Source organism: Corythoichthys intestinalis, chromosome 4 (assembly GCF_030265065.1).
Source record: "Corythoichthys intestinalis isolate RoL2023-P3 chromosome 4, ASM3026506v1, whole genome shotgun sequence".
In the NCBI taxonomy this organism is placed as follows: Eukaryota; Metazoa; Chordata; class Actinopteri; order Syngnathiformes; family Syngnathidae; genus Corythoichthys; species Corythoichthys intestinalis.
This window is the reverse complement of record NC_080398.1, coordinates 48,820,933-48,848,905: the sequence shown is the minus strand read 5'-3', so window position 1 is coordinate 48,848,905 and position 27,973 is coordinate 48,820,933. Positions and strand designations below refer to the sequence as shown.

The 27,973-nt window shown below is 40.2% G+C and overlaps 2 protein-coding genes across 3 annotated transcripts in view; both read right to left on the bottom strand.

The window, feature by feature from the left end:
- Positions 1-108: 108 nt before the first annotated feature.
- Positions 109-18,797, bottom strand: LOC130914319 (zinc fingers and homeoboxes protein 1-like). The gene is made up of 8 exons (XM_057833394.1): positions 18,337-18,797; positions 14,934-15,208; positions 14,392-14,849; positions 14,020-14,220; positions 13,722-13,934; positions 11,570-11,734; positions 10,228-11,436; positions 109-3,408 (listed from the first exon to the last, which is right to left on the bottom strand). Exons 2-8 carry the CDS (start codon positions 15,115-15,117, stop codon positions 3,142-3,144), a joined length of 2,697 nt encoding a protein of 898 aa, XP_057689377.1. The 5' UTR covers positions 15,118-15,208; positions 18,337-18,797; the 3' UTR covers positions 109-3,141.
- Positions 18,798-23,020: 4,223 nt separating this feature from the next.
- Positions 23,021-27,973, bottom strand: part of LOC130914318 (ATPase family AAA domain-containing protein 2-like) — a 28,349-nt gene continuing 23,396 nt past the window's right edge. Inside the window, exons 20-29 of one of the 2 annotated variants that reach the window (XM_057833393.1) lie at positions 27,399-27,584; positions 27,150-27,282; positions 26,862-27,058; positions 26,523-26,682; positions 26,303-26,425; positions 24,627-24,800; positions 24,043-24,543; positions 23,786-23,916; positions 23,525-23,653; positions 23,021-23,419 (exon numbers count right to left, since the gene is read on the bottom strand). In XM_057833393.1, the coding sequence (XP_057689376.1) occupies positions 23,387-23,419; positions 23,525-23,653; positions 23,786-23,916; positions 24,043-24,543; positions 24,627-24,800; positions 26,303-26,425; positions 26,523-26,682; positions 26,862-27,058; positions 27,150-27,282; positions 27,399-27,584 (1,767 nt within the window). In that variant the 3' untranslated portion in view covers positions 23,021-23,386. The remainder of the gene's footprint in view (positions 23,420-23,524; positions 23,654-23,785; positions 23,917-24,042; positions 24,544-24,626; positions 24,801-26,302; positions 26,426-26,522; positions 26,683-26,861; positions 27,059-27,149; positions 27,283-27,398; positions 27,585-27,973) is intronic. The other variant, XM_057833392.1, reaches the window with a different exon arrangement.

The window sequence follows — 27,973 nt, the reverse complement described above, 5'->3', positions numbered from 1 at the left end:
CTGCAACATGAGTCGAACCATCACTGTAGAGTAAATCATACGGTATCCCGTTATGTGGATGAATAGAAGAGAAAAGTGTTTCATTCACAAGAAGAAATGAGGCTGGAATAGCGGAAAAACAATTGTGACAGTGTATTTCATTGAAAAAGCTGTGGTGAATAGATCTGCAAACATTCAAAGAGCACATGTATTACAAAGGAGAGCTTAGTGAAGCATTTCGAAGACAAAAAGGTATGCATATATTACAGCAGCTTAACTACTCACGATACCAGGTCTACTGCAAGTAGGATATATGGTATATAATACATGATGGCAAATCAAAACCCACTGAGAAGACACAGCACTTTATCATCTTATCGATGGCGCATGTGAAAGAAGTTCAAGGAAACATGTTTCAAACACTGTTATTTGCACATATCACTTGCTAAGGCCTTATTGTAACAGTAGAATGTCTAAAGGACATTTTCTCACACATATTGTTTTGAAATATTACCTTCCTAAAGTGCTCATCTTTTCAAGTGAGTGGTGATTTTCCTTGCACCGAAAGTACCCAAAAGCAACCCCAGCAAAACCATCTGAGTTCAAAATGAATTCCATTTTACATTTTCAAACATGGTTTAGTGAGCAAAGTAAACAAACTATTTGGTTGTAAAGACACTTGTCATTGATAAAAACATAGAAAAAAGCTTTCCAAGCAGGCTAGTAAAATACTTTGGGGAAGGCTTGGACCTCATCTGTACACTAAAATAAGCAGCAAAATGTGCAGCCGAAAAAGAACACACACACACACACACACACAAATAATGCTTGTGATGAAGTACTAAAAAAAAGGAATCAGGCTTGCTAATAAGAGGGCATTTATCTTACTGACACATTGTGTATAGCCTACTGTTAATGATTTGGGAAAGATAATGTTACAATCCAGGGTGACAGACTTTTAAATCATACTACTTGTTTAGCTTTAGATAAGCTAACAAATTTGGCAACAATGCTAACCAAACTGGACACACACAGACACATATGTACAAAATGAGCAGTACTTATTGCATGCAGTAATAGACAAAAAGGTATAAACGCTCGGTATACATGTGTATATAAGGTACAAGATCTTGTTCTTTTTCATGCCCAGGCACTTACTATTCACATTACAACAAATAATGTGTCAAAGGTTTCTGCTCATTCAGTTGCAATCAGCGAGCTTGCTTAGTAAGATTATACCAGGCAGGCTGAAAATGCTTTTGAGATAGCTAAAAGGTGCTAGCATGAATGAAAAGTAGGTGGCAAAATTACCAGAAAGTAGATCAGAAACCCAAGGTTAGGAAAAGAAGTTCACAATATTTAACTTCATACACGCATTTGTAGTGTCAGCAAAAAGCACAAGTTGCTCATGCATCCCCATTTGTTTTAAGAAAGGCTACCATAAGTGCTTTGTAATGACTTGGGGAGATCCTCTTGCAACAAGTTCACAAGCCAAGTAGGCACATGTAGGTACAGTACGTCTGTATAAGTTAACAACAGTCAACATGATGCTGGCGGGGAATTGTCCTTGCCGTGGCTGTGTCAATGGTAGCTGGTAGTCATTCCTTACGACAGTTTTTTTCTGCAATAGGAAGCCAGGGGCTGTGAACGCACACGGAAGTTTTTGACATGTCCTTAAGGTGTCCTCTGTTAATTTGTTGTAAGATAAACTGAAGGACACTGGCAACGTGTCCTCCAGTCCTTCAAAAAGTCAAGTGGACACGATTTGAAATGATACAAAACATTATCCAAGCATTGTTTCACTATCAACCGCCCCCAAAATAGTCAGAATGTGGCTCAAAGTGTGCAATAAAGCGAAAGAAAGTGGCAGCTGATTCTACGGAGCCATTTAAACATCAAACACCATTTACATATCTTTAAAAAAAAGTGGATAAACTAGTAAAATTCCTCCCCAGGGAAATTGAACAATGTGATACGTCTACCAACACACACTCACACACAAAAAAGGCAAAATACTGGTTTAGTCATATAACAAATATGGGCTCCTGGAGCCATCGCGTGATATGACAATAAGGTGCCAAATTATAATTTTATCCACTATGTGGCATAAAAAGTGCATTTGAAAGAAGTTCAGTTTAGGTGCTTCTTGATTCAAAATGTCTGAAATACTGTTTTAAAAACAATACATCAGGCCAGTAGTAAGGTTTAAGTCATGATTGTTGTTGACGTGGATTAGTTTGAACTGTAATGATTGAGGTGCAGCAGATGCATTTCATTTATACTGCAGTTAAACACTTTTTTGTTTCTTTGTTTGTTTGGTTGATTGTTTTGTAGGTTGAGAAACAACCCATTCCAATTTGGCAAAGTTTTAGAACAAATATAAATAAAAAAGTAACAACATCATGTGGCTTGTTGTGTCAAAAGGTGCAAAACAAAACAAAAAACCATCAATTGCAGTGCATATTAAACATACAACCCCCTCACCTCCAGTTAACTATTTTCCTAGTTAAAATGTCAACTTGTGACTACCGTTCAAGGGAAGACTTGAATAGACATCCTTCAACAAATATGCTGGCATTCACTCAGTGTTCATGTACTTTGGCTCATGTTGCATTAGGCCTTTATCCATTATGGACTTTCATGATCAACTCATTCATTCTCACTCAGATGACTCTAGCTTTAAAAGGCTTAATACATAAAACATTATTTCAGAACAAATACACTGTGTGCTCAATGTAGGGGGTCCCCTTGTAAACACATTAGGTAAATTATTATTTTACTTAGTAGGAACGAAGTGGGAACATTCGCTGGCAATTTAAGTTCAAATTTGGGCTTGTGCAAGGGAAATGCATTACCTGTATTGCATTCAGAAAGGGACATGTAATGTGCCCTTTAATTATAGCCATGTTTATGTATGGTCAGATGCGAATCTCAGTTTTAACTAATTGCATTTGATTTATTTTTTTTATTTTTTTGATGAATGTACACTTTTGTTTTTGGTGTGATAAAAATGCTCCTCTTGTCATTTGAATAATATCAGTCAAGCACTGAGACAGGGAGATACAGCTGCTAATAATCTTAACGTGTCTGTCGCATGTCGACACACCATTAGCAAATATGTCGAACATTATGCAATATTTCACCTGACCCTTGTGCACATATCTAGTCTTCAGATACAGATAAGGACTTTCTAACACTGCGTGATGGCTCCCAAACCTCACTGTCATCAGTATCCTCTTCGTCATGATCTTCATCATCTTCCTCTTCATCTTCCATATCATCACCCCTTGGTGCCTTGTTCGCGTGTGACCCCTCTCCGCTTAGTTCATCAGCCCCCTCTCCTTCTGCCGTCCTGCTGAAAGCCGGCTCCTGAAAGGGGTCTGCCCCCACGTCAAGGTGTCGCTGGACCTCAGCAAACCATTCTCGCACCTTCATGGAAAGAGTGACAAGAAAGGAATACTTAACAGGACGTTGTCATTTGAGCTGTGACATTATCACTGAAATCATTTGGGTTGGGTTTATATCGGCGCTATCGGATGGAATCATTGCATCTCCATCAGAACCACTTTCCGACTTCAAGACAATAATACTACACATAAGGATGATGTCAGTTTCAACACTTAAAATTGATAAGCATCTGTAAAAATAACAGTCGCATAAGGGTTTGTAAAGGAATGCGACACTGACCAAATTTGGACACCGGAGGATTCTGCCCAATGGTTATTATATTCAACAGTTTGCATGCAATTAAGCATTTATTCCTTCCTAGACATGTTAAGAGCACCAGTATGACAGGTGCAGCTTTATACTGTTAATAGTGTTCACAATCGGTTATGAAAACAATCATGGGGTGAAATTTCAGAGTTAACTTATTATCAGCAATAAAAAGTAATACAATACAAATCGAGGACGTAGGTTTGCATAGGAACATAGGGACATAACACTACCAACTTTTCAGGATGCCCAAATTGTATCCCACTAATTTTGCTAATCAAAGTCATCAGAGTCAGCATAACATTAAACTGTGTGAATTTGCAAACTTGCAAAACTCAAGTAGGAAGCTGCTTAGAGAGAAGTGTCCCTCTGTATGGGTTTTCGACTGTTAACGTTAATTAAATTGTGAGAAATGTAGTGAACCGAGGTTTACTCCCTTCTCTCCAATTTTAAATTTTATTTTATTTATGTGGTCTTAAAGGTGCTTTCATTTTTTTTGTTGAGTTTGGCTGTGCTTGTGGACAAAAGCAGCCGTGTTTTACCTGAAGGAAGGCTCCATTTTTATCTATTTTTGTTATTCCCTGACTAATAATTTTTAGTTGTATTTCATTTATTTATTTAGACAATGTTGAGTGGTCTTAATACAAATGTTTATTTTTTGCATTCCTGGATAGTTAAGAGATTATTAACAAGTACGTATGTATTGTGTATGTTAATATAACTGATGTTCAAATATCACAAGTTAAATTTGCAAAATAAATTCAGACATTTATTCTGTAAGTTTTGAAAATGTTTCTTAAGTAGTTTTTGAAAACAAAGGTCTAAATCGAACGGTGTATCACCTGTACCAACACACATTAAAGTTAGTTTAAGTCAATACAGATATATTTTGCATTGATCATTTAGCCTATCAATTATTTAGGGTCATATTCGTGAGAAATGTAGCCCTGACTCCCGTTCACTCAATCTGTTTGGTCTTGTTAATGTCCCGTCCCCAGCAAAAAAGTGTACATGCGTTATGGCGTCCCTACCAATGTTGAGACCAAACCTACGCCCTTGGTACAAATACTAAACAATTGTGCTCAAGAATATTTCCTGGTACCTATACTTGACTATTTATTATCCAATTGACTTTTACTCCCTACATTTCAAAATAAAAATCTGTATTTTTTTACTCATTGCAATATATCAGGCTTTTTTCCCCCCAAACTCTGCATGGGGGTAGAGATATAGTCAACATGCATTTCAGACCTGGATTGAGAGTTTGAGACATTTGGGGATTTATAAAACAGAAAAAAGGTACTGCAGTAACATGAGGAATATTAATTGGCATACACCATGACCTTAATTAGAAAAAATGTTTGATGTTGTCAGCTTAGAATGATTTGAGGTGAGTACTATTTCTTGTTGACTGTCTAACTCTACCAAGACCCTGGCATTCAAAAAATTCTGTCTAATCGAAAACACACGCACGGTGGAAAGAACGTTATCACTTGCTATCATTAGTTAATAAAGCTCATTTGTTGTTTTGATAACATATGAAGACCCCCCCCCGGCAGTAGGCTATGGGCACACTAAAAATAAAAGTCACAACCATTTTTTTTGTATAATTGACTGTAAAAATCCTTTGTACTTTTGTAATTAAACATATTTCGAGGTCTGTATTTTGTAATTAGATGTTTTTTGTGGTCTATACTCAGGCATGAAAATGGGTCAGGGGTTAAAAAGGTGAGAAGGGTGTGGAGGAAATATGTTCCAGTACACTGTACACCCCAACAAAATATTGAGCTCTGTCGACCCACACTGTGTTTCAGCAGGGCCGTGCAGAGACCGGTGGAGGGGCGGGTGCTCGTAGATCAAAAGGGGCACATGAACAAGTATTTAATACACCTTAAAATAACATAACTTCAATTTTAACCAGCTTTAGATAATAATTGGCTGTGACTGTGACATACTTTAATTGGGAGGGGGCAACAGTGAATAGAAATCAAAACTGTCATCCACACTTTCTGGCTGTGACTCAGTCAGTCTAGCTCTTTTCTTCCTTCAACCTCTGCATCAAAACTTCCTTCCTCAACTTGTTCATCTGAGAACAAACCACATCAGATGGTCACTGAGCCACCAACAGCACAGTTTTCTCAAAACTATTATTTCATTATTATCCATACTTAACAACTCTAGCACCTAATGATTAATAAAGCAATGACATAACATCTTATAGAAAAATAACATTGTAATGTGTTTATAATTGTATTTAATACCCGACTGTCCTTGCAAACCTGTTCTTACCAGGTCTGCTATTCACCCAGCTGATGAGGTATCCGCTGCCTTTAGCAGCCTCATCCAACTCCTTTTTTTATCCCTCAATCTCCTTTCCCTACGAGGCATGTCTATGTAATGAAATATAAATATTTTTAAAAAAACAAAAAAAAAAAAAACCAGACTCCCCGGTGGCTTTTAGTTTTAAAGCTTTCTTAATTTCTTTCTCTCTCAATAACGATGGAGGTAGATTTGTGTTTTTATTATTCAATCAAAAAACAAAGTTACTTCTATCAAAAACAAAGTTGCTTCAATCAAAATACAGTTATACTTATAATCCCAAAAGTCACTTCAATAAAAAAAATTGTTTTTGATTGCAAAATAAATTTGAGACAAAAAAAGCATTTGAAAACTATTTTTCTTGATTGAAACAAATTTTTCCATTGAAGTAATGTTGTTTTGCGTTTGGGCCACATTTTGGCTAGGACATTTGTGTTTTTATTATTCAATCAAATAAGTTGCTTCAAACAAAAAATATATATAAAAAGAAAAACTTTGCACATGTGTCAATCACCGTTTAACAAAGCCTGAGAGGGTTTGAGTAGACTCAGTATGAAGCATTTAATAAAGCCAAGCATTTTCTTACTACTTTATTCTTGTTTAAAAATAATTCGGTGGGGCAGTAACATGTTTAAAACTTATCTTAATTCTTACATTTTGAAGTGCTTGAAAACCATTTATAAATGATACTTTGGTGAAAAAAGTGAAAAAACATGTCTTATATATATGTATCTTTTTTCAAATGTAAAATCTGAATAAATACATTGAACACACACAAAAAAAAATGGGGGGGGGGCCTACTTCGCGGTTTTCACTTATTGCGGCGGGTTCTGGTCCCCATTAACCGCGAAAAACGAGGGATCCCTGTATTTCTGAAAAGCTTTAAGAAGCAAGAGTCATTCCCACCACTCGTCGGGCCGGTGTTGTGCCGACACCGGCCGTCAGCTCAAGTCCCAGCCGAAAATAACGCGTCTAAGGCGGACGACGGGAGCGATGCGATGCGAGGCAACCCCTCAATCCGAGAGCATGCCGCTTAATTTGACTCAACAGTGTGTTTCTTCGTTTATATTACCGCTAAATACACAAGCTTGACGCCAATTTAACGGGAGCTATTTTTTTTCATGGGAGATTTGTCTAGCTCTGGCAGTGTTCAACGCAAGCTGCAACGAATGGCATTAACTTTTTTATATCGCAAAATGTGAAAACGATTGAAACTATTACTCACCAAATTCAATCTGCTGGCAAATACAGGCAAGTGTGTATGCTGCGCTCTGGTCTGCCCCGGTGTGGATAAGGCCTGCTTTTTTGTTTTCGCAGCTTTGCAATGCAACCAAAGGCTCGCCGAGCACTCCTTGTTTCACGCACGTAAGGAGTGCGCGCGTTTGGAATAATGGCCCGCAGCTTGGGCCGATGATTGGTTCTCGTCAGCGAAGCATCTAGAAGGATTTGCTGACTGTCCGTGTCACTTTTTTAAAGAACCGATCAGTTTACGTACTAAGTTAATCACATGATGATAACAATAATAATAATAATTTAATAAAACCTCCCGACCCCCCCCCCCCTCCCAAAAAGAATTTCTCCTCGGATCTACGCAATTCACGTAGGTCGCCCTTTTTGACTTCAAAACGGCGAATTTCGCCGAAAGGTGAGAGATTTTCATGCCTGTATACTACAAAACAAACACATATAAATAGGGGTTTTTTCTGTTAATAATTGTTGATTTCCTGACTTTGTTTTGTTGACAAATAGACCTCTGAAAGTTTATTCTAACGCAGACTTCTGTTTATAACTTGACTAAGGCCCAAGGTTTCAGCTGAGAAGGGAAAAAAGGGTTCCACAAACAGTTCCAAAATATAATTCTGCCAGCACCATGATTCACTGTGGGTAGGGTGTTCCTTTGGTGATGAGCAGTGTTGTGTTTGAGCCAAACATTTTGGAGTTAAGGCCCAAGTACACTGCATGCGTGATCGTTGCGGTTCCGGTCCGGTTCAGTGTTGCCTGCGTGCCACGCAGTCCGTCAAAAACAGGCAAATCATACCGGCTGCTGCACGGCTGCGGTCCGCCAACTCCGTCCCCTCGTGAGCTCTCGCGTGATCGCGCGCGATCATGTGCCATTTAAATCAACGACAAACACTCAGAGTCTGTAGTATGTACTCATCAGAGAAGCAGAGAGAGAGCACATTTTTTTTCTTGCATATTGATAATGTAACGTTTGCTAAGCGGAAGTTTGGCCGCGAAAACAACACACGAGCTTCAACGCCTTTTTCCTCTTTTTCTTTATTAACTTCCCGCCACCTCACCAATGCAAAAACAACAACTACAGTGGGGAGAACAAGTATTTGATACACTGCCAATGGGTTTTCCCATTGTCAGTGTATCAAATACTTGTTCTCCCCACTGTATTTACACTGACGCTATCTAGTCCACCAATCGGAGCGTCGCGCTGGTGCACCAGCACACCAATGACAGCCCCGCGTTGGTGCATAAATTAACCCACCGATGACAGCCCCGGCGACACTACAATATTTTATTTGTGTCTGTCTCTTAATTCCAGATTGACTGCATCATGTTGAGATCAGGGCTCCGTGTGTGGAGGGAAGGGGGGCTATTATGCCCTTGGTTGTGTCGGTGCGTTTATATCTTTGTGCACATTTAAAATTTATGGCACATAACATCTCATAGAGCTGTTATAAACAACTGATAAATAATCTGTCATATTTATAAAATGGATAGCGAATTATATTCGACATGAACTAAAAAAACAGCGTACTTGGAATTGGTGTCTCAACACTGCAGATTCATGTGGCCAGCGCAAACTGTTGTTTTTTCTATGAAGAGTCAAGTGAAATGTAGGAAAGAAAGAGAAACGTCTTGAATAGACCACCAGGTCGAAACTTGTGGGTGTCTCTTTTTTCTCTTTCGTCTCTTTTTTCTCTTTCGTACTTTCCCCCCTCGACTCTGTATACAAACCGAGATTGTTTGTACGCGGGGCACGAGAATTTCTGCAGTGGAACCACTTCCAGATACGCTTTTTTTTTTTTTTTTTTTTTTTTTTTTTTTTTTTTTTGCTTAGCACGTCGTGTTTGATATCATTGCCAGAAAAACACACATAATAGGACACTTTGCAGTTTCGCTTTTAATGGTGTCCTTATAGTAATATCTGCTGCATGTATATCACTTTGTGGCTTTCCACCTCCATGATGAAGCGCTCATCATCCATTTTCGCTCGTGTTTAAACCGTGATTAGGCACCTGGGCTTTTGACGTCAGGCCCAGCTCCGCCCATTTTGCCGGATGCGTGTCCGGCAAAAATAGAAAATAGCCTATACCATCCGGCGGGCATGCGGCACGCCGGAGGTGGTTCGCAGTCAAGCCGGAGCACTGACGCGGCCGGTATACGTTGAACAATAGGATATAATGGGAACGGATTGGCTCCGGCGCTATTTTTTACCGGAGTCGGACCGGAAACGCAACGATCACGCATGCGGTGTACTTGGGCCCTTATAGCCAAAAATGTTATGTCTTTCAATCCTTGCAGATTTTTCCACAAGTGTTAAACTTTTTATATTATTTTATACATACATTATGTATGTTGTCATTATAGATATTTTATGTGAGTTCATGTATGCTATTTTAGCTCATTGCAAGCAACATCAAACAATCTACAATACAATCTATGATACAAGTAAGATAATATAAAAATAGTAAGCATGGTGGATTACAGAGACAATACTTTATCCATTTAACCCATTTAGGAAATAATTTGGCACTTTGTGTTTTAATTTATCAAATTATCTAGTCATAAAGGATTAGGCAATTAAAGGTAATATGATATTGCAGAAAATCTCTGCTTCGAGTAAGCAATTTGATACCGTTGTGTATGGAGTTTTTTTTTTTTTTTTTTTTAACAAAGGTGCCACAAAATAACTTTTGATCCAAGACTCTTTGGTTGGCATACTATTGGTGTTGTGCTATTTAAAGGCTGAATTTAATTTTACTGTGTTGATTGATCACAAGAAGAAAGATCACTAAATGATAGGTGCTCTCGTTCTTTGTTTACCCTGTTGCTTCTTCCCCTATGAGCTTGGTAGAAATGTGAGTGTGGCACAATGTTTGATAAATACTAGTTGCAGTAGGCCAACAGGTTATAGAGGCAAACACGTTGAAGTAATGCATGTCATGCAAGTGCATAATAAGTAAATAGCATTGGTGTTACCCGTTCATAGCTCATGTTTGTCTTGGTGACGAGCTCATCCAGGTCCTGCTCATTGAGAAAGCGGTGCTTCAGATAATACTCCTTCAAGATGTCCCTCCCACTTTTAAATTTCTTTGGCGGGGGGCATCTGTCAGAGTCTGAACCAAAAGATGCTGACCGCCTTGGCTGCTTACGTGTTCGGGATCTTCCCCAACCACGATTTCGCGCACGTCTTTTTCGGCTACCACCTCCGATTTTGTGACTTCCGCCACCATTCGGGCCCTCCATGCTGCCACTTTGATACTGAAAGAACCATTTAAGATTGCCGTTCTTCCATGAGTACCGTGAGTCCCCGAACCAGCTGACAATGTAGGGTCGGGGTAGGCCACTCTCCTCAACAAGCTGGTCATACTCTTCAGTTGTAGGCCACTGAGTCCGCACAAAGGCACTTTTTAAAATGTGGAGTTGCTCTGGAGTCTTTTTTGTCTTATCTTTGATGTCTCTGATGCTGCTGCTGCTCGGCACTTGCTTACTGCGGCCCCCAGGTGGAGTTTGACTACCTTTACGAGAGGAGGAAGCGGCGCGCGAATCAGTGGCAACTTCTGCAGCGTTCCCTTCACCGGTGTCAATCCGTCCTGCCTCAGAGGACTCTGGAGAGGTGGTGCCAAATGTCGGCATTTTCCGTCTCTCTGTAAACCAGGCATCAATCTCCCTTCGTGTGAGTTTAGTTTCTGTTCTCAGGCGACTCAGCTCTTCATCAGAAGGCGTACTGCTCTTCTCAAAGCTTTCCTCCAAAACTACCAACTGCTCTGGTGTCTTCTCTTTGAATTTCTGTAGGGTGAAATCAGGGAACGGATTCCACGTCTTAGACCGTGTTTCCTTCTCCTTCACAGCAGGTGTGCATGACTGATGAGGGGATGCTGGGGTTTCATCGCTTGAGTCAATGACAATGGTGGCGTTAGTGCTGCTGCTACAAACACCACCAACTCTGCCCCCGCCATCGTGGAAAAGAATGACATTGCTGTTCTTTGAGTTGCGTTGGTTGTACCTGGTGTCACTGAACCATTTTTTTATCTCTCCCTTGGTTAGATTGGTGATCTTCATCAAGCGGGAAATTTCTGCATCACTGACAAAGTGGTTTTTAAGGTAGCTGGCTTTCAGCTCAGCCAACTGCTCTTTGGATTTCTTGGGCCGCATACTGAATGTATCAGCGCTCAGGGCTGAGTTCTCCTTCCAAAGAGAAAAAGGTACAATTACACATTAAACAGTTTTGTAGTTAGAAATTTCCAAATATTTAAGTGTCAAACTTCTGAGATGTGAGCACAGTTTCATTGACTTAGAACTAAGGGCGAGACGGCTATACCTGTGGGGATAACGAGGGGGGCTGTACAGTGGTAGCCCGTTTAAGCTCACTGTTTGTTGATGTCGACTGGCAGGAAACTCTGCTGGAGCTCTGGGATTGACTTGGCAGACCTGCCACTGTTAGGGTGATGGGATTGCTAACTGGAAGATTCCCTCCTGGAGCAACCTGGAAACAAAGAGTTGGAGATGCTAATCTACTATTACTGCTCCCATACAAATATTTAAAAATTGAGCCAAGAAAAATTAAACTTTGTAATTAAGATTAATTTTTAATGACACAGGTAGATTACAATCGAGGGCTGGCAAACGATTTGAACTTGTTCTACTTTAGATTTGTGTTAGTATACTCTTCCAAACATGATTACACTGCACACAAACAATCCTGGTTGGTGATAGAACATGCGTGTGGTAATATTTCTATGAATATTCCCAGTTACAAGTTCGTAAAAAAATATTTCTGCATTCAAGTCAAAGATGGGAAGTGAACATGCAATCATCAAGTCTGTGAAGAAGCATAAAAAACTACAGTGTAAATTAAATGCATGGAGTTTTCAAATTATTTATTCATTCATTTATTTATTCATTTATTATTCATTTATTATTTATCATTAATCGGTCCAGCAGATTTTTGTAATCAAATATAATATTGTAATGGGGCTGGATCTATGGATCCACAGAGCCTGATTTTTATTTATTTATTTATTTATTTTTAAGAAAATTGCATCAGGGCTGGTTATTTATTTGCTCTTTTTGGTGCCTGCATTGCTTCTTGGTTACGTGTTAGCCAGTAGAGGGCCTGCTCGCACAGCCTTCAGGCTGTAGTTAACGGTGGCCAATTTGAGCTTGATTTAGCGAATGGACAGCGGACACAGACAACACAAATATAACAGCATAGTATTGTGATGACCTCGCTTAATTAACATCTGGCAACAAAAAGCGCTAAATACAGGGAGCAGCTGTCAGTCACAACACACCAATCAAGGAGAGTAATAACTGCTGTATGACAGTATATAACGCGATGGAATATAATAGCACTGCCCAGTGGTCATAGCCAATAACAACTGCTCTTGAATGTAATTCGTACTCTACAACTGTGGCCAAATAGTTAGTTTCATGTTTTTCATGAAAGAGCTGGTCAATAAGGTGGCGGATCGACCCAATAAGTCACACAAGTTAAAGTGAGGTCAAAATAAAGAAGTATCGATCCTGCTTATAAAAATAATACATTTTATTTATAACGGACTTCCGGCAGGATCAGGAAAATTAAGACCATTGTAGTTAACCAAAAGAAGACATGCGCGCATGTTTATGTCTCTGGGCTGTTCAGAGATCTAGTGAGTGAGCCGGTTGGTCGTAGTTCATTTGAACTTGTTTAAATACTAGAGTAGCTCTCAATATCAGAGATAAATTCATGCATGCTTCTAACATACTTGGCCAATAAATGATTGTTATTTTTATTACAGTATGGGAAGAGGAAAGACACTTTACTGTAAAGTGTTAAGAGCAGAGCTAATCAGGCCAAAAAATTGAGGCATCTGATCACGTTAGTCATGGGCTGTTTTTTTTTTTCAGCAAAACTGTCCAATATTTCCAACAATATTATGTTGATCAAACCAATTTTATGAAAAAATTATACAATTCAGTCATGACAGAGAGAATGAGAATTTGAGGTTGTGTGCGGTTGGGAGGGGACATATAGCCTAAGGTTATTAAAAAATGTAAAAAAAAAAAAAAATGGGGAAAAAAAGGGAGCATAGGATGACTAGATAGTCTAGTTCCAAAATTCTAACACCAGACCTAAGTCCTGCGAGGCAGACGTGTAAACAAGTAATTCCAGTGCTGCCCCTGTGTGAATGCATGTCACGAGAATAAACACAGAATTAAAACAAAGTCACTACTTTCAGGACTTTGCATTCACGATCATTGCCAGCCACATTCATTCTTCTTTAACTCTGATGTATACACTTTTGATACATCTGATTTGATACATTTGATACACTGCCAATGGGTTTTCCCATTGGCAGTGTATCAAATACTTGTTCTCCCCACTGTATTCTTACTCATAATTGACCTGCAGTATTAACTTATTAATGCCATTATCTATGTTGTGCGCAGCTCTGTGCCAACTCTGCACATATATTTTGTCCGCCTACCTGTGTGAACACCAAGCCAGGCTGGCCCACTATCTGGCAGGTCTGCAGAATGGACTGCAGGCCGTTGGCAGCAGAGAGCTGGTGAGCAGGTATGACAGTGATGGTTTGAGGCACTGTGTGCACAGTGCCATTGAACTGTTTCCTCCTGGCCTCTTCTACTTCCTCTGGGGTCCAGCTAACACCATGCTTCAGCCGTTGGGCAGAGAACCAGACCTAAACATGGAAGGGAATAATTAACCTTGTTTTTTTGGATTCATATTTCTCAGCAGAGACTATTCAACCACTGCCTTTTGACTACCTTAATCTGCTCTTCTGTGAACTGCGTCTGCCCTGCTAGACTGCTAATCTCAGCCATGGAGGGATAGGGAAACTTCTTGTAAGTGCTACCCAGCAGTGGGTTGATGTCCATAGCTGCGCTATATGACGGAATGCTACTGAGAGGAATCAGCAATTGGGGTTGAGCTGATGTATTTTGCTGGGCCTGGAAAGCAGAAAGTACCTGAACGAAGGGCAAAGAAAGGAATATAAATTTGTTTTACATTGGACACAGGTTTATTTCATGTTACAAGTTTCATTATGTTGTTATTTAAATGATTTTGTTACTGTGGTTGTCTAAAATATTTACAGTAATAGCACTTTTTGCAAGTTTCATAAAATTCTTGAATGCTACCTGGGCCAGGCCAGGAGGAATAACGGTGGGATTTAAAATTGATGACTTCCTTGGATGCTCTAAGGCTTGGCTGGCCAATAGGTTGCCTGCTCCAAGCTTCATGGAGTCATTCAGCAGCATCTCCACGGACACCATTGGCCCCAGAGGTGCTTCAATTGGCTCCTGCTCTTCTTCCATCTCAGCCTCGACGCCTCCTTCAAAATATTCCACGGCTTCATCTGAGGCCTTATTCGACACAGCGATCCTCTTGGGTTCACACTTGGCCTTCATCCTCATGATCGGGGTCTTGCTGAGTGAGATGGCGCCAAGACTTGTGGCATCTGCTACTGCTTCCTCAACTGTGTCACACTGCATTTCCTTGTTCAGCTGGGTAGTACCCTGAATGTCAGGGGGGGCCGTAGTGCTACACTTAATAGATGGACTGAGAATGTCTTTTTCTTCTAGGCTGTTCGACTCACCTACAATGTCAGTGGAACATTAATTGAAATCATTAAGTCAGTTTTGAGAAATGCTAAACAGCAGAGAGTAGGCAAAAACTTTACCAATATCTGGTGGTGTTGGGGCAACCACTACAGCTTGATCATGCTCCACTGCTGTGTGAACCTCTTCTGTTGTCTCCTCCACAGTCACACCTTCTACTTCCATTGTCTTTTCAGTTGTCTCTTCCAACTCTTCAGAGGGTAGCACCATGCAAGGCATGGTAGACTTTCGGCGGCTTGACATCATCAAATTCTGCGACCTTCTACTCAAAGTGAAGACAGTCTGAGACAGTGGCTCATGTTTTACACAGCCATGTTCACAGAGTAAGACCCAATTTCTGGTGGGAGAACCATTACAGAGTGGGGAAAAAGGTTGCAAATTGTCAGTTCTACTCAGTTTGAAATTAAAACCGATTGCAGAGTTTGCGATTTTCAAGCTGCTAGCACAAATTTCATTGGAGGCCTAAAATGAGGCAGATATCATTTTTGCAAAATTTTAATATTGTTAGGTCATACAGGTTAAAATATATATTTTGTTTTTGATTATTGGTAAACCATACAACCACAATAAACAAGCAATGTGAGTACCGTAATTTTAGGACTATTAGCCGCTACTTTTTTCCTTCATTTTGAATCCTGCGGCATATAGACCCCAATCACGTGACGTCACAACTCCGCCCCCTGACTGGTGCCGCCATATTGTCCGTCAGCTCATCGTGTTTACATATTACCGCTATGTACATTCCGCCTATTACTGCGTGTTTTTCTGCTTGTCTAAGGAATCACCGCCTAGTAAACGAACCCAAAAACCTTCCTGACAATCATTACCATTGATTAATCAAAATGGTGAAGGCATGTGTGGCGGCTGGTTGCAGTAACAGAGAAGATAACGGTCATATTAGTAGTTGCTGTGTGCCCATTGTTAAAAGGGCAAATCTCTAAAGCAACACGGTTTGTTTATCTCGGTCCATGATGCGTTTGTGTTGACAGCCGTTAGACAGCGGCGAAAACATCAATATGATGCCAACATGATCGCAGACATCATCAGACGGAGACTACGAAGCTCGTCGCCACGGTCGCGCAGCAAGAAGGTGAGCGCAACAACAGGTGTTGTGCCGAAAAATAGCCGCCCTGAGTGAAATGTCCCCCCTGACGGGAGCACCCACACGGAAACGACTTTCTTGTACCGTGTAATATTTTACTCTGTTTGAACTAATAAATGCAATACTAATAAATGTCATACCTGTGTTATTGTCATTGGGATATGGTTGTGAAAACCTGTAGACTAATACATTTCTGTTCAAAGATGGTTATGTGGCCCAGTCCACGATTTGTTACTAAAATACAGTACTAATATTTTGTGTTATTTAATTATTTAAAACTGATCTTACAGTCGTAAATCCATTACTGTAATGTGTCCATGAAAACATTTGATGTTTTCACGTCAATAAAGCATAATAAATAAGCGCTCCCGTCAGGGGGACATTTCACACGGGGCAGCTATTTTTCGGCACACACCGGCCCGATGTCGATCAAGTTTCATTTTACAATCGTGACAACGGTGACGCTCAGCTGACCAAATGTCGGTTTATATTTGGGCCGGTGCCGATTTTGGTTACCCGACTCCTCATCGTGACATAAACTGGAGTATGATTGGAAATTTTGTGGTCTCAGGACGAGCTCTGACGCACGGGACGGGACCGGACGGGAGGAAACATCGGTTTGGGCATCAAATATGGGTCTGGCGACTGGATCGACCGAAGCTTTTCCCAATAACGGCTTTTATGCAACTCATCCAATGAGTTTAGAGCGTCTGAAAGCACCGGGGCTTCTATAATTTGCAAGTGAATCCACCTTTAGAAACTAGGATCATTGACAATACGGACACACAATGACGGACAATATGGCGGCACAGTACAGCGATAATGTGATTGTGTGACGTTGGGGATTGGGGTCTATAGTCCAGTGCGGCTTATTTGTTGATCTATTTGGGTTAATAAGTCACACTTTATTTGACAGTGGCATCATAAGGCTGTCAGGACCGTCATAATTATGACATGACACTATCATGGGCAATACTGAATGATTATGTCATTAAGTGTCATCCGGCAAATTATGTCACTAACTTCATTTATGTCCAGCTTGGATCTTTTACATCCATTCAAAAGTGAGATCATTTGCTGGTTAACACTATATGACATTTGTTATAAGCATTCATTAATGCTCATGACAGTGTCATGTCATAATTAGGATTGTCTAATGACAGTGTTATGGCACCACTGTCAAATAACATGTTACCAAATACCATAACTATCAATTCATTAAACAACTGGAACAGTAACTGAAGAAATAATTAGCACAGAACATGAATTTTGATTGTTATTTACATCTGTAGAGCTGAAATGCATGCTAGGAGGCATGTTGGACAACAACAGTGTTGACAGCAGGTGGCAGCAGAGGTTGACTGTCTCCCCAAAGGAGCAGTGATGGCCAAATGAAGCTTCTTGAAGCAATGAAGCTTTGAACCAATTGGCTGCAAAGCTTCATTGCTTCAATTCATGGTGGTTAATTTGGTCTTATGACAGTCGACGATGCCGCTGTCAAATAAAGTGTTACCGGTTAATATATTTTGGTGTAAATATCGGCTCATCTATGAACAAATGCCGTTTTCATGCCAAATTTTAAGGGTGGCGGCTTATAGTCAGGTGCGCCTTATAGTGCAAAAATTACAGTATTAGGCATGTAATATTTGTAATATAACATTTCTCCTGTATGATGAAATAATCAAATTTGAACGCATCGCAGCCATTAACTAATGATTGTTTAATTATGTCCACTTTTTCACAACATTTAGACTACAACTTGATATAATTAATCCGTGCACTGGGTTTCTTGAGCTGCTTTGTGCTATATGGGTCATTTGAGTGATAATTTGAAGTGTCTTCAATTTTGGGTACCTCAATTTGTTAAACGAGAAATTATTTAGAACAGCTCTCATTATGCTTGACGCAACAGTTAACACTGCAAATTACAACAACGAAAACTAAAAAATACAATAATTGAAAATGCACTTTTAATAAAGCGCCAGTCACTGCATGTCATTACATTATGCAAAGGGTCGTAATGATGTCTGTATTCAGTAATAACTCGACGGCTCCAGTGTTCTATTAAGTGTAAAACAGGTGTTCGCGTCTGTGCTAACTTCTCATCAGGGAAAAAGTATGTTAATGATAACATTGGCTTAGCCTCTTATTTGTTCTTTAAAAAAAAAAAAATGCAGCTCAGTCATTCGGCGGTGAGCTAACGATGGTTAAAAAAAAAATCTTTTTTTAAGGAGTTCAAGCAATTGAATATTTTGGGCGTCTATTTTAGCAATGAGGCATGTAGCATGTGTGTGACTAGGGCCAATTAGCCAGTGCTAGCAGTCATGAAAAGCTGTACATTACATGTCTGCAAGCTAACTTACTGCAACTACACAAGCGTGTGCGAGAGCCGTAGTGCTGCCAGGCTGGCGAGGCGAAGACTGATTTCCTGGGTGTCCCCCGAGAAGCTCTCGTTGTCTGTCTGGCTGCGTCGCTCGTCGTCTGCCCTCCCAGAGGCAAACCATTCAACCAAAACCGGGCCGGGACGCACTGGTGGCGCGCACGTTCACCAGACTCGTCTGTTGGTTTCCCGAACCCGACGGCGGGGATACACGCACAAGCTGACCGGTAAAGCAGCTACGACTCCCGTCAGCAGATGCTGGAAACACCGGACATCTCTCCCCCTTTTCCAAACAGGTTATTGTGTGTCCCGGCAAGTGCTGTGTGTGGCTCCATGAATAAAACCACAGCGGTTACCACTACAGAGTGTACACCGGTCCTGCATTAGTTCGCTGACCTAATTCTCAATTTTAACAGCGGATTTTTTTAAACAATGATCAGCGTCATTATTCTGATACGATGTGACGTCATTCATCGGCGACTTTCGCCGCTATAAAAAATTCTAACAAATCACAATTTAGTTGAATATCTGCTAAAAGAGTACTTCGCCACTCTAGTTGCGTCAAGAGAAATTTGGTATTTTTTAAAAGTGCAAGTAAGCACGCCGTAGTACGTCTCGGTTGCCGTGCCAACGTGTCCTGACATGACCTCGTCAGGGCAGCACGAGAAGCTACTTGAGGACAAATCTGACATTGCAGGGGTTTTTTTCTTTTAAGTAAACCCAATCATAATATTACTTCGCAGCATTTTCAGTTCTATAAAATTGTTAATTTGGCTTAATCACGAACATTACACCCCATGAATCGGGTTATAACACAATTCTTGGACCATAAATTCTATGTGAAGACAAAACAATCTTGGCATTTGCAAGTCCACCAAAAGGAAGCAGTCAAAACTTTTTCCCCAGGTCAATCATGTATTTAAAGGCAGTGGGGGCAGACTACCTGTCTCCTCAATCAGTTGGATTAGTTGATTTGTTTAGCATGAGTTAAACCAGACTTTTGCATTTGCACTTTTTTTTTTTTTCTTTTCTTTTTTTAAATGGGTCAGGTTAACTCATTCCATCCCATTGACAAGGATTCATTTGAACTGTGAGAACTGGCTGTGAATTACGGGTGGAAACTTTTGTGTACCTCACGATACGCGATACAAAAGTCATACGAACAATTATCTCAAGTTATGGTTATACGATTATCGATACATTGATTTGGGAATCAATGTACAATTTCTAAAACAAAGAAGACATTTCTAAATGAAAAAAATACATGTTTATTTTTTTGCACTTTAGTAGACAATCTGTTAAAAATTCCTCCTCACAGACTGAGAATATTCAGTGTAACATTTCTGTCAACAAATACTAGTCTAAAAAATTAGCATATTGTGATAAAGTTCATTATTTTCTGTAATTTACTGATAAACATTACACTTTCATATATTTTTGATTCGTTACACACAACTGAAGTAGTTCAAGCCTTTTATTGTTTTAATATTGATGATTTTGGCAAAGAAAGTCAAGAAAAACCAAAAATCCCTATTTAAAAAAATTAGCATCATTAAAAGGTACTCTAAAGAAGCTACTAACTTAATCATCTGAATCAACGAATTAACTCAAAACCCCTGCACAGGGATGGGAATTGATAGGATTTTTCCGATTCCAATTCCATTATCGATATTGCTTAACGATTCGATTCTTTATCGATTGTAATTTGGGGGGAAAGAAGAACAAACGTTTTGATTGGCATTGAGTTTGTTTAATCAGAAGTCACAACCTTACAAACTCACAACGAGATCAAAAGAGGCCCAAAGCCTCAATGTAAACTGTGGCAATAAGTGGCAAATACACAAGAATGTGTAACATTTTACTAAAACATTTATCTAATAGAAATAAAAAATATTGGTATATATTGGCAGACAGGTTGTTGTTCTGCCTTTGTCAATATGTGTTAAAGCAGGGGTCCCCAAATCTTTTCCTGTGAGGGCCACATAACTTTTCCCTTCTCTGATGAGGAGCCGGGGTCAGTTTGTAACAGGAAAAGTGTGACGATTGCAGAAGTGCATAAATGTAAAAAATTGTTGTTTTTCAGAAAGCCACAATCAAATAACCCTTTCTGGATTCTTCACGGAATGAAAGTAAATAAAATAAAAATAATAATATAATAATAATAATAATAATAATAATGATAATTAATAATAAAAGCACTATTAATTAAATAGAAAATAACAAAATAACCCTCTCTGAATTCTTCAAGGAAAAGGCCAGGAAATAAATAACACGATTGAGAAAAAAAAAAAAAAAAAAAAATTCAAAATGGCCGGACCAAATGTGGAGGCGGGCCGTATTGGGGCCGCGGGCCGCAATTTGGGGACTGATGGGTTAATGTGTATTATTTACAATTACATTGAAATGCTTGCCTTTTAGTTTTTGTGGCGCTTACACGCTCAAGTGGGGGCGCCCTTGCGCTTCCTCACGCGAAGAACGCGCTCACGTGAAGAAGAGCGCGCTTACACCTGAAGAAATGCCGCATCCAAGCGAGTGAGCGAGTTAGTGAGAGAGGGAGACATTTCTACGAGCCTTCGTTCTTTGTTAATGTTAATATCTACAGAGGCAACGCCTGTATGTATCATCTTTTGTGTTGTTGTTGTTGTGTTTCCACTCGCGATCGGACACTTAAATGCAGTTGTGTAGTGGTTTGAACGAAGTGCTAATGCTAGCGAACAAATGCCAACCATTTGTTATTACTGTTATGAGCAGCTAATCATCGCTGATTTACGTTGATGCAAACCTGTTTGTAATTGGGGACGAAATTGATTTGTTTCATTTCTATTCTTAGTTTCACTCTTCAAGTGATGGTTGAATAAAGTCAGCAAATTATACCAACGTCTTCTGCATCGTCATTTGGGAGTTTAGCTAGCTGTATAGCCAGAACTGAGCCTTAGCCTTTCTGTGAGGACAGCGCAGTCGTATTCCCTCCCGATGCAGTTATCTCCACCTTGCAATGACTGCAAGTCGCTTTGTTGTAATTTTTCCTCGTGAAGTGAAGACACACTTTCGAGCGTTTGAACCTACGTGCTGTCATTGTTATGTTAATGGCTGCAATGCAATTTTCACACTTTTTCCTGGTGAAGTGTAGTCAAACTTTGGAGCGAGTGGTTTTTGGCGCCATGCTAGTTTGATGCGTCTGGACAACAAGACACGTCACGACGCAATACGCGTCTTTAGGAATCGTTAAAGGGATCGTTAAGGCTTTTTCATTGTGATGTTGAGGCCTCGAAAAACTCGGAACCGGTTCCGAATTGGAATCGGATTTCGATTCCCATCCCTACCTCTGCAAAAGATTTGTGAGGCTTTTAAAAACTCCCAGCCTGGTTCATTACTCAAAACCGCAATCATGGGCAAGACTGCAGACCTGACTGCTGTCCAGAAGGCCATCATTGACACCCTCGAGTTACAGGCTAAGACAGAGAAAGAAAATTCAGAGCGAATAGGCTGTTCCCAGAGTGCTGTATCAAGGCACCTCAGTGGGAAGTCTGTGGGAAGGAAAAAGTGTGGCAGGAAACGCTGCACAACCAGAAGAGGGGACCGCACCCTGAGAAGGATTGTGGAGAAGGGCCGATTCCAGACCTTGAAGGACCTGCAGAAACCTGGAAATGGGCTACAGGTGCCGCATTCCCCAGGTCAAGCCACTTTTGAACCTGAAACAGCTCAGAAGCGCCCGACCTGGGCTACAGAGAATCAGCACTGGACTGTTGCTCAGTGGTCCAAAGTACTTTTTTCAGATGAAAGCAAACTTTGCATGTCATTTGGAAATCAAGGTGCCAAGAGTTTGGAGGAAGACTGGGGAGAAGGAAATGCCAAAATGCCTGAAGTCCAGTGTCAAGTACCCACAGTCAGTGATGGTATGGGGTGCCATGTCAGCTGCTGGTGTTGGTCTACTATGTTTTATCAAGGGCAGGGTCCATGCAGCTAACTATCAGGGAATTTTGGAGCACTTCATGATTCCATCTGCTGAAAAGCTCTATGGAGATGAAGATTTCATTTTTGAGCATGACCTGGCACCTGCTCACAGTGCCAAAACCACTGGGAAATGGTTTACTGACAATGGCATTACTGTGCTCAATTGGCCTGACAACTCTCCTGACCTGAACACCAAAGAGAATCAGTGGGATATTGTGAAGTTAAGAGACACCAGACCCAACATTGTGGATGAGCTTAAGGCAGCTATCGAAGCATCCTGGGCCTCCATAACACCTCAGCAGTGCCACAGGCTGATTGCCTCCATCGCCACGCCGCAATGAAGCAGTCATTTCTGCAAAAGGATTCCCGACCAATTATTGAATGCACAGCTAATATAAATAATTGAAGGTTGACTTTTTTTGTATTGAAAAACACTTTTTTGTATTGCTCGGATGAAATATGCAAATTTTTTGAGATAGGGATTTTTGGGTTTTCTTGACTTTTTTGCCAAAATCATCAATATTAAAACAATACAAGGCTTGAACTACGTCAGTTGTGTGTAATGAAGCTAAAATATAAAGTCTTATGTTTATCAGTACATTAGAGAAAATAATGAACGTTATCACAATAGGCAAATTTTTTGAGAAGGACTAGTAATTTCTTAACAACACCGCAATATGAGTACAACATTCTTGTAAAGAAATGTCACTATGTAATTGCAACTAATTGCTTCTTTCATCAAACAATGGCAACTTTTGAGATAATCTTTCAGGGCAAAGTTATCGCGATGTCATCAATTCCATTTACGGCACTAGACGCCCAATTTGACTGGGAGTTAATAAAATGGCCGTCTAGTGCAGTCAATAGCCGCCAAAGACTGAAACAAACATAAAACATTATATATGAACAGGAAGCCATTTATTAAATAAAAACAATAGTAAATACAAAGATTCACTTTATGCGCGAAAGTATTACAATAGAACCACTGGTTGTGTGTTTTTATCACTGTGGGTGCTGAACATGATGTAAGAATTATGTGCACTATTATTTAAAAATGTCACATTCTTCCTTTAAAACTGTCAACAGAAGTCATCGATCTCTTGCTCCAACTCCTAGTGAATGAATGAACATTGCAAACAATAATGGTTATTGATGTACAATAATTACCTGCATCCTGCACTATTGTGTCATTGATCTACTTTGAGTGTGATACCAACCTCTATTAACACAGCTTTGTGGTGGTCTCTTCTGTGTCTGTAGACACATTGGCAGAGTAGAGCATAGAGTTTCTCCAACTTGTGGACCTCATAACCATCAGTTTTAGTCACAACTTTGTCCAGTAGCTCCTTGATAGAAAATAGATCAAATAAAATAAATAAAGCAGCAGGAAATATTGCTCCCCCTTGTGGGACAGAGTTTATTCTAGCTAATCTCTTCAGCAATGATGTAGCACACTATGAGCATTAATCAGCACCCACCTTTAATTTGTCCCTGTCCACTACCAATGAAGGCATTTCTTGATCTCTGATCTGCGGAGCTTTTAACAGATCCAACTGTGACTGCAGAACATTGTTCTTTGAGGGCCTGGTCATGCGCCTCATGCTCCCCTCTATGACATAAAACAACCACATGGAAAAAAAAATAGCGCTTAGAGTAATTGAAGACAAAGAAACCTGTGTCGTAAGCTAATGAAGCCCTTCCCCAATTTCTGAGAATCACAGGAGTAAATCCAAACCTGCACAGGCGTTCTTATCTCCTTTGAGAACTCCAGAGTGCTCTGTGATGGCATTGCCTATGGTAACCACATCCATTGGTTGAGGCTCTTGTGCTGTGATCTTGCAGTTACTTTCTTGTGTCAGGGTCCAGCTGCATGTTTGATCACCTGTGTCTAACTCTCCTTTGTTATGTCCTTCAATGCTCATTGAACTGTGCCCAACTAGGTTTTCCGGGATAACTTCTAAATCGGACGGATCTTTGTCTATTATTTTGTCTTGTGCTTGCTCCTCAGCAATCCTTTTTTCACATTCACTCTGAATACCATCCTTCATAGCAGTTCTAAACTTGTCTTCATCTTCATTGAGCGTTGTCATTGCTTTCTCTATTTCAGTTTCTTCATCTGCATCATCATTATCAGTGACTAAGTGCATATTCTCTTTGGGGACATGAGATGAGGAAGATGTCTTTTTTGCAAAGATCCCATAGGACCAGCGACTCCTCCGACGTTTCTTTCTCTGCGCTGGATGATCAAGACAGGTATTTGTTAAGAGTGATTGTAAAGATGTCTTGTTATTAGTTTTCAAAAATACACATATCATCTACCCGTGCTTTTAGGGGAACTATATGTAGAGGTTGTACTACTAGGAGTTGGCACAGATGTGGTTTTTGCCTGCTCTCTTTGTGTAGTCTTGTCAACCATTTTTGCTTCAGTCAGAGGTTTGGCCTGTTTGGGGAGGACATGGTAAAAGGAGGGAGCATATTGTGCAACAGAGCAACCTGTGGAGAAGACAAGATTAGGATGTAAACTAAAAAGACTGACACAAATGCTGTTGAATATCATACACCATTGAGTGATGTAAACCACCACTATTTTTAAATGGGGAATAACAACTTGGGTCAATTTAGTTGCATGGACAAAGGCACCAGTTTTGCCTTTAGTGTGACAGCGCACACAAACACCCCCACCTACCTACAGTGGTATGAAAATGTATCTGAATCTTTTAGAATTTCTTACATTTATGCATGTACTCACCATCAAATGTGATCTGATCTTTGTTAAAATCACACAGATGAAAGAACAGTGTCTTCTTTAACTAAAACCACCCAAACATTTATGGGTTTTCATATTTTAATGAAGATAGTATGCAAACATAGAAGGGGGGAAAAATAAGTGAACCATCACATTCATTATTTTGTGGCCCTCCCTTTGGCAGCAATAACTTCAACCAGACGCTTCCTGTAGCTGCAGATCAGTCTGGCACATCGATCAGGACTAATTTTGGCCCATTCCTCCCTAAAACTGCTGTAGTTCAGTTAGACTCCTGGGATGTCTGGCATGAATCACTGCCTTTAGGTCATGCCACTGAATCTCAATGGGTTTCAAGTCTGGACTTTAACTTGGCCACTCCAGAACGTGCATTTTGTTCTTCTGAAACCATTCTGAAGATGATTTACTTCTGTGTTTTGGATCATTGTCTTGTTGTAGCATCCATCCTCTTTTTAGCTTCAACTGTCTGTCAGACGGCCTCAGGTTTTCCTGAAAGTAAACTAAATAAGCAAATAAAATTCCCTAATAAACTTTTGAAATCATTTTTTCATTAATGATTGCAAGTTGTGGAAGCAAAACAGCCCCGAATTATGATGCTCCCTCCACCATGCTTCACGGTGGGGATGAGGTTTTGATGTTGGTGAGCTGTTCCATTTTTCCTCCAAGCATGATATTGTGTGTTACTCCCAAACAATTCAACTTTGGTTTCATCAGTCCACAAAATATTTTGCCAAAATTTCTGTTGAGTGTCCAAGAGCCTTTTTGCGAACATTACACGAGCAACAATGTTTTTTTTAAACAGTGGCTTCCTCCATGGAGTCCTTCCATGAACACCATTCTCGGTCATGGTTTAAAATATAGCAGATGTGTGCACAGAGATATTGGACTGTGCCAGGGATTTCTCTAAGTCTTTAGCAGACAATCTAGGGCTCTTTTTTTTTGCACATCAGACAATGCCTCTCATCAAGACATTTCTTACCAGGCCCCATCGGTGATTGGGCACACACCTGACTTAGAATGTTCTTTCTCTGTTTTCCCCCTTCTGTTATTGTTTGCATGCTATCCTCATTAAAATATGAAAACCTATCAAATGTTTGGGTGGTTTTAGTTGAAGCAGACACTGTATTTTCATTTTTGTGATTTTTTTAATAGTGATTTTATGCAGAAATGTGAGAAATTCCAAAAGGTTCAGATACTTTTTCATACCACTGTACGCCTAACACACACAAACCTCTATTGTTGCGTGAATCTTTGATTTCATCACAGATCTTTTCAAAATTTTCATCCAATTCATGTCGTATGATGGCATGCACAGTGTCCTTCAGCGCACAGGCCCTATGCCGAATCTGACGGTCTAAAAGAAAAAGGTAACAGGGTATGAGAATGCATACGCCATCTAATCAGACCTTTATTCTAAGGGGGAAATGTACACAAGTATAAAATTTATGTACCTGAAGGGTCCCTGTCTGGGTTGTATTCAAGTGCATTCTGCCAAATGAGATCAACATCTTGAAGAAAGTCTTTGACCGTTATGTACTGATGAAGGTCAATCTTTGAAAGCACAGTTGCCAGGTCCATAGGCTTTTTTATGACCGCAGCATAATCTGGAACCTAAAAATGCATGCATACCATACAAATTAAGCAAATCAAGCTTTTAATAGCTGTAAATATTGACTTTGTTTGTTGAAGTGAAAATGAAAGCATTGCAACATTATCAACAACGATGAAGCAATCACCAAGTCTGGCATTCACAAACATTAAACACGGTTGGAATCAAGAGAAATCGCCACCTCTTCTAAATCCACAGGCTTTGTAAAAGCCTTAAAGCGTTTGTCTTGGGACAGGCGGTTTGTAACATCCCGCAAGAAAAGGCGGAGCTCTCTGAGGGTATCTTCCTCTTGTTCCGCCAGTTTTCGGGCTTCCTGCTCTTCCAGCTGACGTGGCGGCAGAGGAGGAGCAACAGGAAGCACTTCAAAGGAGTGGGGTCCTATAAAGGACAGTCAAGTTTATTTTCAACTTAAGTAAAAGTTGACAATTTTCCCTAATCTCTTTTTTTTTTAAAATGCAGTTTCTCTCACTGGATTTCTTTTTAGAGGGGGCTTTAGCAGCTTGATTGAGGAGCAGGTCCTGAAAGAAATTTCTTCTCTCTCGGCTGCTGGGTGCTTGAACATTGTAAACCTCCCCATACGCCATCCTAAACAACTCCTGAATCTGCAGAAAAAAACAGCTGCGTGTAGGCACCATTTTCAAGAGCAAAATATTTATCCTCTCCCATTCCTCATTTTAGGCTAGCCCTAAACCTAATCTGGTTTCACTGAGTTTCATACCTCAAAACTGAGTTCAGAGTACTGTAGACTACAGGTAGCGAGTAGCAGTATTGGAGCAAAGGCAGGGAGTGAGCCAAGTAGACTGAGGAAAGTGGCTTTTAATGCAGGACCTACAGTCTCCCACCACTGTCCAATGTGGGGGATGTACAGAACACTTGGAGACGTCCGCTTCGCTTCCACAAAAATCTGCAAAGCATGTGACGTTGTGGCATGAACAAGTTGGACAAACATTTCAGCTTGCTGGACTGCGAACAAAAAAGCAAATTTGCCTTATTGTGTAGCCCATATTTCATTTCACGTTGTGACGGAAACATGATCATGACATTCCTTAGAACAGGGGTGTCCAACTCCGGTACTTGAGATCACCTATCCAGCCTACTTTCCATGTCTACCTCTTCAAACATACCTGAATCAAATAATCAGGATTGTCATTAGGCCTCCGCAGAGCTTGCTGATGAGCTGATCATTTGATTCAGTTGTGTTAAGAGGAAAACGAGTGGGATAGGGGCTCCGAGGACCGGACTTGGGCACCCGTTGTCATACACAAACCAATTCAAATATTGCCGTATTTTTCG

Bases quoted from the DNA above. Each gene is read 5' to 3' on its own strand.
- LOC130914319 (XM_057833394.1), bottom strand. From the start codon at position 15,117: ATGATGTCAAGCCGCCGAAAGTCTACCATGCCTTGCATGGTGCTACCC. The intron at 14,850-14,933 runs GTAAAGTTTTTG...CTGACATTGTAG, and splicing joins CCCAACACCACCAGATATTG to GTGAGTCGAACAGCCTAGAA. The intron at 11,735-13,721 runs GTAGGCGGACAA...CTTTGTTTCCAG, and splicing joins CTGGCTTGGTGTTCACACAG to GTTGCTCCAGGAGGGAATCT.